The sequence below is a fragment of the Telmatherina bonti genome, assembly GCF_933228915.1.
Source record: "Telmatherina bonti genome assembly, chromosome: 3".
In the NCBI taxonomy this organism is placed as follows: domain Eukaryota; kingdom Metazoa; phylum Chordata; class Actinopteri; order Atheriniformes; family Telmatherinidae; genus Telmatherina; species Telmatherina bonti.
The window spans coordinates 13739009-13754860 of record NC_136621.1 but is presented as its reverse complement, the minus strand read 5'-3'; the positions used below and the strand labels follow the sequence as shown (position 1 = coordinate 13754860).

The following is a 15852-nucleotide window of genomic DNA, read 5'->3' as shown; positions in this document are numbered from 1 at the left end:
TATATATATATATATATATATATATATATATATATATATATATATATATATATATATATATACATATATATATATATATATATATATATATATATATATATATATATATATATATATATATATATATATATATATATATATATATATATGTATATTTATATATACATATACGGTCTATGGCATGAAGTAGAATTTTAAACAATTTTATTTTTTGTGTCCCATATGTTTCTACATTCATTGTCATTGCTTTTATTGTTGTTATTTTTAAGGAATTTAAGGAATTTATTTGTCTAGGATTTATGCCCTAACTACGTCACTTGCGTGGAGCGCGCGGTCCCGTTCTTAACGCAGGCGGCGCACGGGGCGGCGCCGTTCCCTTGTTCGCCATACTTGCACAAGGTCTCAGAGCAAACAACGCACTTAACAGCAGAAGTATCCTTCTTTTCAACACTAAGGTAGGGCTTCGCAGGTGTCGCAGACAGCTGATAAGGTTGTTCTACGCTTTATCTCTACATGCGCACGCGGCAATAACCGCTTTGAAGTCGCTCGCGCTCTGTCAGCTGATGATAACTTGGCATGCTAGTGTTAGCCCCAGGCTCCGGTTAGCATCCCTGAATTGTTCCCAGCGATCCCAGTAGCCACTTGTCTCGTTCCAGTCCCACCCTTTTACAGAGACGACTGACACTCAGAAAAGTTCAACCAGATGTTGATGTGTAAATCTGGGAACGTATTGAGACTGATCAGTAATGAGTTAATGGTGCGGCGACGTGTTGCCTAAATAAAAAATGTTAGCCGGTTTTCTGGAAAGTACCAGTCTGGATTGTTAGCTTGTAGCTACATTTGCAGTAGTTACTAGAATAAAGCAAATTGCGGATGTCAAGTTCTAGATATACTTGTGCCCCACATCCAGTACTGCTACACTTAATTTCCATTTCTTCTTATTTTTTATTTCTTGCTTTTGAGGCTGTTGACATACTAACTTATGTAATCTATACATTTCTGTAGTCAAAATACTGAAAATAATTTCAGTCGCAAGAACATAGATGTTTGATCAGACTTTACCTTAATACTGTAGTTATTAATAAAATTACTGCTACTTAGTGTTAGATGTAGTCATTAATATTGACATCAGTTATCTTTGGGACTTTTTATTGAAACAGCAAAAAAGAAAAGGCTGTGGTTAATACATTTCAATATATGCAAGTTTATAACACACACACACACACACACACACACAATAACAACACGGCTAATATTGATCTATTTTGCACCGAAATTAGTCTTGATCTTGACTCATCATTTTTGTTTTGTCTCTCAATTGTCACAAAATTGTTTCAGACAGTGATCTAAAACCCAGATTAGTCAGATGTCAATGCAAATCAAGAATTGCAAAAAATACTAACAATGTTATGTCTTGTTCTCCCTTAAGATAAAATAAATGAATAAATAAATAAATACATTTTTCGTAAACAAATTTGACATTTACAGTAAACACCTCACTACCACAATTTGACAAACAACTCAGAAAATGAATAAAAGAAACCATAACAATGTTTGCTGTGACTGTAAATCCCAATCAGCCACATAATTAGGTGTGTTACAAAACTTTCTTTAATGAATTAAATAAGTCCTGGTGATAGCTGCATCATTTTTTATATAAATTTGAGCTTTTTTGTTTCTTGACTATCCTGACCGAGCTGCTGACCTGCAGAAATTTCTCTCTTCCACTTTGGTGTGGTGGCTTTGTCACTCGGGAATACAGTGGATTCCTGAAATTTAATATATTAACAATTTTCATGATGACACACAAGTTGGCCTTGTAATTTTACTTCAGTAAACTCCTTCAGTATCTTCCTATTTGATAAAGGATGCCTCCCAACTTGTGCTTGTGCAGTTGTTACAGTAAGGCTCTCAATTAAAAGTAAGACAGGAAGTGTAGCTTTAGCGATAGCAGTTATGTAATACCTTAATTCTAAAGTCTCCACCTCCGACACCACAGCTACTCACAGTTTATATGGCTTTGATCTAAAATGAGTCTTTTGCAGAATAATATTTTATAATGTAAAGTAGTGGAGAAATTTTAACATCAAAAGATTACGAGTGAAAAGGTTTGGAGACACCTATAATGACCCTCTCCCACTGAGGTCACGCAGTTATTTTCTTTAAGGGTTTTGGCTATTTTAAGGTAGATTTGGTCTGGCCTTTTTTTTTTATCATAAGAAGATGTTTGTAGAAACATTGAAAACTTTACATTTAGTTACTTATTTTTGGGTTCCATAGTTGCAAAAATAGTGTTTGAATAGTAAAGAAGGAAAAGGTGAGTTTGTAAAGCAGATTATTGGCTCTCGCTCAGGCATGTATATTACTGCAGTTCCTCCTTGAGTTTGATCCGGCTGCTCATAGACATTCCTCTCATGGCTGCTAGTTTAGGCAGGTAGGATGAAAGACCTGGCTAGAGGTATGCACAGACACTCGCTTCATATCAGGAACTTCTTGGGTCTGCTGTAAATTTCTATGTGATGTTGCTGTTGTGCAATAAGAGCTTATGTCAAATACACATCAAGACATAATTTAAAAAGTTATGTGGATTTAAGGGGGGAATTGCACTGAAATAAGTCTTGATCTTTACTAATCATTTTTGTTTTGTCTCTCAAATGTCACAAAATTGTTTCAAACAGTGATCTAAAACCCAGATTAGTCAGATGTCAATGACAATTAAGAATTGCAAAAATGCTGACAATATGATGACTTGTTCTCACTTAACATAAAATGGTCCATGTCCACAATTAGTTTGATTATTTATTCTGCTAATTATGTTGTTATTTTGTCATGAGATAATACTGAACAAGTTGAGTTACTGAAACTCAATGTTTCACGGTTAAATGCCGCATTGTGCATGATCAACAGTCCAACAGCAAATACTTTGATTAGAGAGCTTGGAACAATTAATGAATTTTTTTTTTCTTTAGAAAAACTTGAAGCTTTTTTAAAACCTTTATGGTTAATGGTGCATAATTTGGAACAATTTTAGAGTGTTATGGTTAGTCCATGAAATAACAAGCAGATAATTTAAAAATAACAAATAATCAAGCCAGTGAATCGGTCAGTCACAGTAATGCACAATGAGATTGATATTACACTACACTGTGGAGTACTTAAAAAAAGTTTGCCCGAATACCTGCATATCTAAAACGTCTGTGAAGATTTCACCCAACAAAATAGTTTTATAATAGTTAAAAAACACTTTATTTCCATTTATCTGTTGTGCTAGTTTCCCCACATAAGTGTGAATTGCTGATGTTAACTGAGCTCTCCTCAATATCTCTGTGTTGCTGTAGCTGGTCTTTACTACACTGAAGCAACTAAGCTAAAGTTAAAGATTAACTACCAGCGTTACAATGGACACAAATTGATGAAGGTTTGTGCTGCATTCCTCCAGTCTCACCAGTGGGTTTTGGGTCTGTTGCGTGTTTGTTGTGCCGTGGGTGGGATGGCCTCAATGTGAATGTCAAGACTCTTGGTGCAAGCAGAGCGTTTCCTGCTTTTGTTTCTTGCTGTGTTTCAGTGAAGGAAATATTTCCAGCATTAACCTCCTGAACAGGAGACGTTTAGGAAACATGAAGAACGAAGTTATTTTCTCTAAAATTAATTGTTCTGGTGTTTAACTTGATCATTGTTGTCTTGAGTCTTAATTTCTTGAGTGGTGTTGTGTGTGTTTGTGAACATGATAGGTAGATATGATATTCATTCCTAATTTTTTGTCATAAGAGAGGAGTTAATCCCCTTTTCTAATGACCTGAATATTTTTGTCGGCCTGCGAGGCTTCCCTCTTACCCTCCAGGAGAGATTCTGTGCCACGAGATGCATGACGTCTTGTTTGTGACTCTCTGTGTTGATGATGATGTTTCAGAGAAGCTTGGTTAGATGATATCACACAGCAGTGTTAGGTCAGCATCAGAAAGAAAAAAGATGCTGCTGCACTGGACTAGCAAATTTTTTTTTACTGCCCCTTTTAGACATCATAGACAACTCCTAGCTGGTGCTGTATAAATGTGTGTGGATGGGTGAATAAGACTTGCTGTGTGAAAGCAGTTCAAGAGGTGAAAATGACTGGTAAAGAACTGCATAAGTACAGTCCATTTACCATTTTTCATGCCATTTACCCATTTTTACTCCTCATTTCTAGACATGGCTGAGGATGATGTGACTCCAGAGCAGCTCGCAGCCATCGCCGCCGAAAATGAGGAGCCAGAGCCCGTCAACTACAAGCCTCCTGCCCAGAAATCTGTGAAAGAGATCCAAGAGCTGGATAAGGATGATGAGAGCTTACGCAAATATAAAGAAGCTCTGCTTGGCCCTGGGATCACCGAAGCTGGTAATGTAAAGCGTGTGTGTCTCAGTCTGTGTGTATAAAAAAAAACTAGTGCCTGTTTTTTAAAAAAAAACAAAAAAACCCCCCTTTTTTAAATTTATTTATTTATTTATTTTTTTTTAGAAGTTTTAATTTTCGGCACCATAAACTCCAAGTAGAAGGTTAGTTTTCCATCGCTTTTATTTTTGGAAGAAAATAATACGGCAACATTAGTGAGGCCTGAATTGCATCCTCAAGTATTATTTGATCATATTTAGAGGAAAGGTCCAAGCTCACAGTGAAAGTATTCAGTTGTAATTTTCTTGATTGAATTGAAACAGTTTAAAATGTGATTTTCACAACAATGCAGTATTTGTTTTAATAAAATGTGATAATCAAATGGTTTTCTATGCAACGACTATGCTGTATACCAACGTTAGAGGAGAACAAATCTGTCATCGTTGTTTTACAATAAAACTAGTTCCCGTTAGTTTAGTTCGGTTTCAGCTATTTTATTGTCATAGATTATAGAGATACGTAATACATTTTATAGATTAATTCAACTTTGTTTTTGGAGTGCTTTATTTCTATACATATTCCAGGGTGATGGGTGGGAAGGAGGGTTGGGGGGTGCTCCCAACAGTAGATCAAGATAAATTTACTTGGGTTGTGCAGATGTACTTTTGTCCCGATTCGATTCCAATTTTTTTGGGTGCCGTTTCGATTGAAATTGCAATTCTCACACATCTTCAATATAGCTGATTTTTGTAAACTAAAAACAAAATAATTTACAAAACCTTTTGTTTTTACTCGTTATTTTTCTTGATTTTAATTAGAAAAAAACAACAACATAGTAGCCAGATTATCATTCTGCTGCTATAATGCCCAAGAAGACAAGTAAAAAGATCAGTTAAAACAATAAAAATGACAAATTTATAATGGATTATTTTTATTTATTTTGGAAAAAAATAGATTAAAAAAATGTTTAAATTGTGAAGCAAAAAATCCTGATATTCAGTTTTTTGCTTAGGTTTTTCCCACCCTACTATCAATACTCAATTATTATTTTGTATAATTTATATTCAGTTATTTTATTTTACTATTTAATCTGGTTATTGTTTTTACAAGATCCAAAGAAAATTATTTTAATGTTTTCTTAAACTTGATGGTTTTTGAGTTAGTTGCTAAAATAGTAAATTTATCCCCATCTTCCATAGTGAAGAATCTTTTAGGAAATGACTTGATCCAGGTGGTGATCCAGATCAGCCTCAAAATCTAATCAAATCCAATAAAAAAACCATCCCTAACATTCTGAGTGATGTTGCTAACAGATATACAGAAAAACCAACACCGCCGAAAACATGACCTTCTTCCTTGGTAGAGATAAATATTTGCTTTTTTTTTTTTTTTAACACTTTTGGGAGGGAAACACTCCTTCTGGAGTATTCCTGCTCACGTTTACTAAGAGCTGCTGCATGTCCATTAACAGTCAGAATCTCCTCATCATCGTAGACATTTTTGAGGCGTTTTACAATTTGTTATGGAAATCTCACATTCAGCTTCCATGTCTTAACCTTTGGGAGGAACCTTTGTGGACTAGCTTGATGTGAGTACTACATGTTTAGCTTGGTACATCCTCCACGAGAAGCAAGAACTTTATTCCTGCTCTCGAGGCTGCAAGAACAAGAAAAAATACTTTTCGTCAGGTCCATTCATCCTCCATTCGTCTGCAGCAGGGATGTGTCAGTGCTGGTGGCTTCGCCTGCTTTTATGTTCAATAAATCCGGTTATTTAATATTTAACGAGCAACTTCGTCCCCGGCAGGGCGGGTTGTGCACGTGGCTGGGTCTGTGTGTTTTATTGCCACAAAATGTTCGTATTTTCTCACCCCCTCCAACAGAAAAAATGTGGAAGAGGCACCTGTACGCCACATGCGTTTATGTGTTAACCACGCCCACCTCAAATGTCCAACCAATCACATTGTAAAGAAAAGAAAAAAAACTTCTGCCAGCCGGGTGTGTTTAGAACCGTCTTCAAACATGTCCGCAAGAACAAAATGACATAATTTTCTTCTCGGGAAGAGTTCCTGCTTCTCATGGAGTGTGTAACGTGCTTTAAGTTTCTATCTGTTTAATTACTAAATCTGTGTGTTGTTTGAGTTCTTATTTTTATGTCAGGGATTATGTCAGGTTGCCAGAGGGATTTGACTAAACTTGACTGAACCACATTCATTCTTCAGATGTTAATACCCAGTGTATACTTGTATGCTGAACCTTTACTAATCTGTTGTCTCTGATCAGACTGAAGTGACGTCTAATTAACACCAAGACTGTCTCAGTTACAGCAGAGCTGTCCTACATTCAGCTCTCCAGAGCACACACTAGAAGTATCGCTAGTTACAGGACACATCATGTGAAGTTCTCTTTCAGATGTACTCAGCCTTCACAGATAAATAACTTCGACTTTAGGAAATGACTCATAGACAAAAATGAGTTATGTAAGAAAAAATAATGATTGCATTAATAAAATACAGGATAATCTTTGATACAGCACATTTTCTTTAAATGAAATTATATTTGACTTTGTTATCTTAATGTCTGAATGAATGTTCTTGTTGTAGATTTGATATAATGTAACATTAACTCATCAACGCACAGATCTTAACTGTGTGCTTTTGATGTGGATGGTCTGGCCATCTTATAGGGGAAGATCTTAATTTGACTTCAGCTTAACGCTTGGTCAAAAAAATGTCAACAGATGGTGTCATTACATAAATAAGACTGCAGTGAATTATGCTGAAACTCCCCAGGTGCTTTTCCACAGTATCTGGGTGAAATTAAAATAAAAACTGTGCTAAATATTTAACACATTTGATCTCATTAATGCTGCTGCTGTCTCAGAAGACTACAAAGGCACAACAGCAGAGTTTAACATAACACAACAGTGTTTCCTTATATTTTGGTTTTTTATTTGTCCTAAATCTAACCGAGAAGACGCTTGCAGAAAATTTCTTCTTTCCGTCACGTGTTTCTTTTTTATTCTTGAGGTTCCAGAAAAAGGTGAAGGCAGAAGTGAACTCTGAGTCCTTGACCCCTTTTACATCTTTTGTTTTATGATCTATGTTTGTCAATTCTTCTGTACTTTGTGGTTTGATTCAGTCCTTGGACTGCCCAAGTAAAGTCATCCTTTTCTCTTTTTTTCTTGTCAGATCCCAGTGTTCCCAACGTCCAGGTGACCCGGATGTCTCTAATCTGTGACACTGCCCCAATCCCACTGGTCCTGGACCTGCAAGGTTAATCTTATCTACCCATTCTATAGTGAATGTTATATTTTATGTGGGTTAAAGAAACTTAACTCTCTAGAAATGGATGTCCTCATATGTGCATCAAGCTGAAAGAGGGCTGAATGCATCCAGATATTTAAGGTTGAAGCAAAGTGAAAACGAGCTGCATGTTGTTTTAAAATGCTAGTTGATGCGTTTTTCTTTTTCAGCATCAACTCATGAAGCTGCTAAGCTCCTGTAAACACTGTTATTGATGTTCTTTATACATAGAAATAACCAATAACTTTGTTTTTTGCTTTGCTTACAACTATACTCAAGTAATTCTTGTGAGATTCTTGGAGACAACACATTTCCGAAGCTGCTTCGGTTCCATCTGGCCATGACTTGAATCGGGCCAGAACGTTCTGTCCCGTCTTCCATTTCCTGCATCGCTGCAGCTTTTCTGGGATTCTCAGCCGATTATCACCACTCAGTCAATAAAGACAATGCTGACTTTCACTGTCGGCTATTAGAGATCCCGTTACAGTAATTCTGTATGAGAATTGTGTTTGGGTCGAGTTACTTCTCATCTGATCTGTTGTCAATTCACATGCATGTGGGATGCTTAAATTCAGGAAATAAGCCACCTGTAGTCTTGCTGCTTTAAAGAGAAACATGTTATATTTTAAAAGAAAATGTGCTTTCAAGCAGAAACTTTTACTCTGTTGCTTGATTTGATTGGAATATCTGCAGATCCAGATACATCTGCGCATCCCTGGATGTTGGTGTGAAAAGGGTCAAACATCCTTCAGAGGTTAATTTTCCATGGGGAAAAAAAAAAAAAAAAAGATTCATCGCTTGTTAGCAACTAGCTACAGTTTCCAGCAACAACACTCCCAGACAACACCCCCATTGCTGGCAGCTATATGCAGTCTTTCTTTTGGCTTTGAGGTCACAGTGAAAGCCTGCTGAGCATGACTCATAGTAACTTAGTCACTGGTTTTGACCAGTTTTAAAAAAAAAAAAAAAAAAAAAAAAACCAAAAAACACAACTCTGTAAAGTAGGTCTATGTTTTAAAAGATGGCGCACACATGCAAGCTTGTTATTTAAATCAAGAGTCTGGAAGCAAGAGGACAGTCGCAATCAAAATGAAGGCACCATAATGGAAAAAGGCATTTTTATTCTCTCCCAGTTCTTAAATTGGAAGATAATCTTTCTGTGTGGTTTGGATTGTGTTTGAGCCAGTTCAAAGTGTGATCATCAAACCACTGGATGGCCAGTTAGTCAAGAGATCAATGGGTAAAATGTTCATTAGCAACAGCATGTATTAGTGATTGTGGTCTTGTATTCTCATGCTGGTTTCTGGCTGTAACAAAACAAATATTAATGTAGTCCTTTTTTTTTTCTCCCTAACAGGAGACCTGGAAGCCTTTAAGAAGCAGGCCTTTGTGTTAAAAGAAGGAGTAGAATATAAAATAAAGATCAGCTTTAAGGTGAGAGCTGATGGGATATTTTCAGTTTAAATCTTTGGAGGAATGAATGTTTTTATTATTGACTTTATATGAAAATGGAACTGATTCTGTGCGTTTACATGGGAGTTTTAATTCCGAAGTTATTTCCACTTTAAACTAATTAAAAACGACCATGTAAATACTTAATTCCTAATGCAAATTTCTATTTAGAATTAAACTTAATTCCCATGTAAATGGATGGTTTATTCGCATTTTAATTCCGAACTATGTAAGTCCTCCGTCATGTAAACCTGAATTCCGTTCTAAGTTAATTCCAGTGGTTCTGCACATGCTCGTTACCTTGTCCTGTCCCGATGACGCGCGTTGTTTTGCCTCCCATGTTCGGTGGTCTATCTTTCTTCTTCTCCTTCTCAGTTGCTACAAAAAGTGAACTACTATGCTCGTGTTGAGCTGGTACTTCAGATTTATAATAAAAATAGTGGTGAAACTGGTACTTATTATGTAGTTTTTACAAGTTACAAATGAAGAGACGAGAAGCAGGAAGCCAACTTTATTTCTGGTATACGTCATACGTCACGTGCACCCTCTGTCCAATCAGAACCCTTCTCAACCCTGCTGCTCTAAAGAGGAATTAAGTGAGGACGTGTTTTATGTAAATGTTCATTCTGAATTATTATTTTCATGTAAACTCCTAGGAGAATACGTTAATTCCAAATGATTTAATTTTGAATCATTAACTCGGAATTAAAAAACATCATGTATCCGTAGCCATAGTGCTTGTTCAAACTCAGATTTGACGCACATTGGCCATGTTTACATGGGAGTTTTAATTCCTTTTTAATTCTAAATAAAAGTTAATTCTGCTTTTAACTGATGAAAAATGATAACGTGTAAAGACCTAATTCCTGATGCAAAAGTCTATTCGGAATCTGACTTAATTCCGAAGTAGGTGGCTGGTTTATTCGCGTTTTTAATTCCGAACTGATTAATTCCTCTATCAGCTAAATCTTCATTTCACTGTAAGTTAATTCCGGTCGTTCTGCGCATGCTTGTTACCTTGTCCTGTCCTGATGACGCACGTATTCTACGCGTTGTAAGTCTATTTTCCTTCTCGGTTGCTGAAAAAAGCTTGGTATGCTCAAGTCAAGCTGGTGCTTCAAAATTATAATCAAAATAATGGCAAAACTGGTACTTATGTTGTTTTCCATGTCATGACCAAAAAGACGACAAGCAGGAAGCAAACTTTGTTTATTTCTGGGAAATGAAGTAAGTCTGTCCAATCAGAACTCGTCCAATCAGTAAACTCGTGGAGAATTTTAATGATTAAGTCTGAATTAAAAAACATCATGTAACCGTAGCCATTATGATTCAGTCCAGTCACTTCCAGAAATAGACAGATGTTAGTTGAAATGAAATGAAATTATCATTTCACCTGCAGTAGAGCAGAGTCTGATGTGGGCTGTAAGAACAAACCTGACATGGCAAAAGAAAGAAAAAAGAAAAAAAGTTTTTACTGATTTTACTGGAACTTAGGAAACAAAAAGATGGCTGTATACATTATCAACATCCCTTCACAAAATCTTCTCGACTTCTAAAGCTTTTTAGTGTGTATCAATTCCTGCTCGCAATATGTCTCATATCTCATAAACAGAAGGATTAAGCTCATACGAACTCAAAAAAAAAAAAAAAAAAAAAAAAATACAATGTCAACACATAGCATACAGCCCTACATGTTGGAACCTGAATCAGACCCTGAAAACGAAGTGGAAAATAGCATTATTCGTCGCCATGGAAACCGAACGGAGAGCGTGCTGAAACTCAAACTCAAACATGCATTTAGGTGATAAAAAACGGTGCCGTTCACATGTCTGATGAGGATTCAACACTGTAACACTGTAGAAAGCTCAGAAAACTCCAAATACCATAATAAGACCCCTTTAAACTTTTTATCATAATAAAAGTATTATTTAACAATGTAATATCAGTTTGTTTTTTCTGGTGACAAATATCTTCACTGACTTTCATGTTCTCAGGTGAACAGGGAGATTGTTTCGGGCCTGAAGTATGTGCAGCAGACGTTCAGGAAAGGAATGAAAAGTGAGTTAACGCCTTCTCTCGATGTTCGCTGACACAGCTGCTGGTTCTATCCAACTCAAGAGTTTATTTGTTTATTATGAATCCCCATTAGTTGCAACCAAGGCAGCAACTAAACGTCCTGGGGTCCATTGTCAAGAAAAAATACAGTCATAACAATGTATATCCAAAGTTTTAAACATACAAAACATACAATTATATTATATTACTATGCATTAAAACAATAACTAGTAAATAAAACTCTTATTTAAACTATAAAGGCTTACATTTATGTAGTGCCTTTTTTAAAAAACATTTAATGTTTTAAAAGTAATGTTTTGAATTACTTTTAAAACATTTACTATTTGATTAAGCCTTTTCAAATATAAAACTTTGGGTTTCTTACTGGTGCAGATATTATAAAGAAAGGCCAAGAGGTTTTTTTTGTGACCTTTGCTCAATATATAGCCATGACAGAGCAGTCGCTTTTCAAATCAAATGGTTCTGGGGTCTCCCTGATGGTGCCAGCCCTCAGGGAGCCTCTTCAGATCACTGCATACCTTCAAAGACTTTTGGCATTTGCACCATCAGTGGGCACACACCATTGATGGGAGATTTCCTCCTTCACATTCAAGCTCAGTAAAGTCTGGACTTCAAGTTGTCTTTAAAGAAAACTCATCAATGGACCAGTGCTAATCAGAGGTTTAAATAGCTGCTTGTTTACAGCTAAAACACTGAGAGCTGAGGTAAATAACACTGATCATATATATATATATATATATATATATATATATATATATATATATATATATGTATGTATATATATATGTATATATATATATATATATATATGTATGTATATATATATGTATATATATATATATATATATATGTATGTATATATATATGTATATATATATATATATATATATGTATGTATATATGTATGTATATATATATATATATATATATATATATATGTATGTATATATGTATGTATATATATATGTATATATATATATATATATATATATATATGTATGTATATATATATGTATATATATATATATATATATATACATATATATATATGTATGTATATATATATGTATATATATATATATATATATATACATATATATATATGTATGTATATATATATGTATATATATATATATATATATATACATATATATATATGTATGTATATATATATGTATATATATATATATATATATATACATATATATATATGTATGTATATATATATGTATATATATATATATATATATATATGTATATATATATATATATATATATATGTGTGTGTGTATATGTATATGTATGTAAAAATAATAATTAGGGCTGTGACGATATGCATTTGTCTCGATTCGATTCCTATTTCGATTTAAATTGTAATTCTCACAATTCCTTAATATTGTGGATTTTTGTAGATAAAAAAAAAAAAGTATAAAATCAATGAAAACAATAAAAAAAGACAAATTTTATGATGGATTATTTTTATTCATTAAAAAAAATTTTTTTAACAACAAAATCAATTTTAAAATGTGAAGCAAAAAAATCCTGATATTCCATTTTTAAAATTGATTTTGGATGAAATGCTGTTTCTCTAACAGCATAACTATTAGACAAACAGTTGTCTGTGTGTGTGTGTGTGTGTGTGTGTAAAGTATAAACCCTCTGAGTCTAAAACTGCTGCACCAGTTTTTGTTAGACTGGTCGCTAGAGCACCTTTTGGGATAAGTAACAGCTTAAAAGGATCGTAGAAGACCACACGATGTTGAAGTAGTTACTTGAACTACAGTCATTGCTGCGTCGGAGGTCACTGGATTCAGCTACAGATGAAAACATGTGAAAAGGAGCTTGTGGTCTTAAAGTCTTTATGTTTTACCTCTTGCCAAAAAAGGTGTGTGTAAAAGCAGCTGTTCAATCAATTACATGAACAGCTGTTGCTTTCCTAAATGAGATGATGTTAGTTTGTAGACTAGTTTGCTGATCGTCCCGTAGACACGTCCCTTATTGGCTAGTTTAGTGGTCCCCTTCCCTCATTGTACTGCGCGAAGAACAGTTGGTGATTCTTAAAGTGGAGAAAAGACTCCTGACAGCTGCATTTATGAAATATATCATCAAATCCTTTCAGAGACCTTATTTTTTATTTGTTCAACTTTACAGGTTCTTGGTTATTAATAACATGTTTTAATATGCAGAGGAGTCTCTCCCAGCCTGAAAGGTTGCATCCTTAACTTTGAGAAGCACCAGCTCTCTTGTGGTTAGAGTTTGAGACACATCTCTCAATAAAACCTTCCCATTCCCTCATTTTCAGTTTCTTTTGGTTATTTTATGCTTCTTTATTTGTCTCTCTTGTATATCCTGCTGCACCATGAGCTCGTCGAGGCAAGTTTCTCACCTTTTAATTAATCTGCCACAGCAAACCAGTCTCCTAACTCCAGCACAAGCGGTAGAAGCAGATGGGGCTTTTATGTTGCATCTTAATGTTCACTCTCATTTGTTGACAGTTGATAAGTCAGACTACATGGTGGGCAGCTACGGGCCTCGTCCCTCTGAATACGACTTCCTGACCACGACTGAGGAGGCTCCTAAAGGCATGCTGGCTCGCGGAAACTACGTCATCAAATCCAAGTTTACTGACGACGACAAGCACGACCACCTGTCCTGGGAGTGGAACCTCAACATCAAGAAAGACTGGGATGATTAAGAGAGGCCTTTGTGTGTTTTTTAGGAGTGGGGATGAGGGAAGTGAGGGCTTAAAAAAAAATCCCTCACCCCCCCTTCCCTCATTCCTCCTCCCATCCTCACCCTGTGTCCCATCTTTTCTGCCTTCTTTGTTTTTACGTTGCTGTGCATTTCATGCTCTCATGCCTTACTTCCCGCCTCACTATCTTCACACCCTGGCGTTCTCCCCTCTTTGTCAGCGGCAGTAGCACCCCCCCAACCCCCCCCCCCCAAAATCCACCCTTTTTCCCTCCGAATGTCCGTCCATCACCCCCCTTTTCCACCTGCACGACGTGTCATTGGTTGCACACCTGCCCCTCCCCAAAGCTGTGCCATGTAGCAACTCCGCCTGATTCTTCTTTTTCCTTCGTCTTTGCTGCTTGAAGAGATTACCCCCCCCTCCTCCTCCTCCTCCTCCAGAATGGTGTCTTCCTCTTTCAGTATGAAGTACATGTGGAAAAGCAACTGTACAATCAACTTTTGTTTGCCTTTTTTTTATATATATATATATATATAATTGTATCAATGGTTGTTTAATGTGACTGTATTCACATGTTAATCAGCTGTTGTGTTCATAGCAGACCCCACCGCATCCACCCCCAGCCCCCCCCCACTATAGCATTCCTTTGCTTGTTGTCTTTTGATATAATAACCAACACCTGCCTTGTAACAAGTTAATTCGGAGCTGCTCTGTAGCACCTCCCTACCTTCCCTAAATGTATCCACCCACTCCTCTCCAGACAGGGAATGGGACCAAAGTCAACAAGGGAGTGTTGAGTAGAAAAACAGCTGCCTTATGTCTAAAGTTGTCAGTGTAATAATCTTGCCTTGTGTGTACGAGCAGCACTCGTCATCAGGTAGTCTGTAAAGGATGGGCTTACTTTCACTACAGGTTACTCAGATGCAGCTCTGCACATGCCCACTGGCCCCCAGATTTAAACGTTCTTGGATTTAGAGGGGACTGAATGTTCAGACAGATATTTTTGGGGTGGGTGGGGGGTTCAAAAACAGTTTAATTCAACATTGGCACGTTTGCTCTTTTCAGCCATGAGGCCTTAGCACCAAGCTATGATCATGTGGAGTTTTCTTTAAAAAGCAAATCCCTCCCCTGCTTTTTTTTTTTTGTTGTTTGCCTTAACGTTCATCATTCCCCCTACATCGCATCATAATGTGTAGTCTGCAGTCGAGAGATCCCAGGTGTGTAGGAGTAGAACCAGAAAACCAGGCATGCAGAGCCAGACGCCGCCTGCTGCTGCTGCTGGAGACCTCGGCGGCGTCTGGTCTCATCCACAGACAGGTGCTGGTAGTGAAGACCAGACTGACTCTAAGCAGTGACACTACCAGAGAGAAAGACACTATCCGTATTGAATTAAGACGAGGGTTTTAAAAACTCACCAGTAACATTAAATTAAAATCAACTTGTACTGTACCAGAACAAATGGATGTATGATTCTTCTAATAGGTTTTTATTCCCGCGCCATACATTCCTTCACGTTGTACAGTTTCTATGAAAATGCTGGCATGCTGGTGGGGTTGTATATTCTATCATTTGTTGTTGCTCTTTGTCAATAAAGATTTTGCTCAACTTGGCCTCTAACATGGTGGTGTTTTGTGCAGCTTTATATTTGACCTCAGCTTTAGTTAAGCAGTGTGGGATCATCTGACCAGAGAAAGGAACAAAAGGCGGCAGATGTGCAAAGCAGGGCTTTGGAAAGTCCCTTCAAGGAACCTGGAAAACTACCTGAAGATGACTTAAAAAAAAATGACCAAGCTTGCAAAGGTTCAGACCGTGTTGAATAATAAAAGCTTCCCAGACTAAATATTGATTTTCAAGCTGGTTAGAAGTTTTTTTTTAAACCTGTAATTATGTATTTTCATTTGTTTGCACACATTCCAACAATTACACCCACTTCCTATTTTCATCAAAAAATATAAAGAA

The 15852-nt window shown here is 36.2% G+C and overlaps 1 protein-coding gene across 1 annotated transcript; it reads left to right on the top strand.

Moving 5' to 3' along the window:
- Window positions 1–374: 374 nt before the first annotated feature.
- On the top strand, window positions 375–15488 carry LOC306771987 (rho GDP-dissociation inhibitor 1-like). The gene is made up of 6 exons (XM_079261356.1): window positions 375–455; window positions 4187–4375; window positions 7560–7643; window positions 9031–9107; window positions 11120–11183; window positions 13697–15488. Exons 2-6 carry the CDS (start codon window positions 4189–4191, stop codon window positions 13894–13896), a joined length of 612 nt encoding a protein of 203 aa, XP_079117482.1. The 5' UTR covers window positions 375–455; window positions 4187–4188; the 3' UTR covers window positions 13897–15488.
- Window positions 15489–15852: the final 364 nt, after the last annotated feature.

Bases quoted from the DNA above. Each gene is read 5' to 3' on its own strand.
- LOC306771987 (XM_079261356.1), top strand. From the start codon at position 4,189: ATGGCTGAGGATGATGTGACTCCAGAGCAGCTCGCAGCCATCGCCGCC. The intron at 9,108-11,119 runs GTGAGAGCTGAT...TCATGTTCTCAG, and splicing joins AAATAAAGATCAGCTTTAAG to GTGAACAGGGAGATTGTTTC. The intron at 11,184-13,696 runs GTGAGTTAACGC...ATTTGTTGACAG, and splicing joins GTTCAGGAAAGGAATGAAAA to TTGATAAGTCAGACTACATG.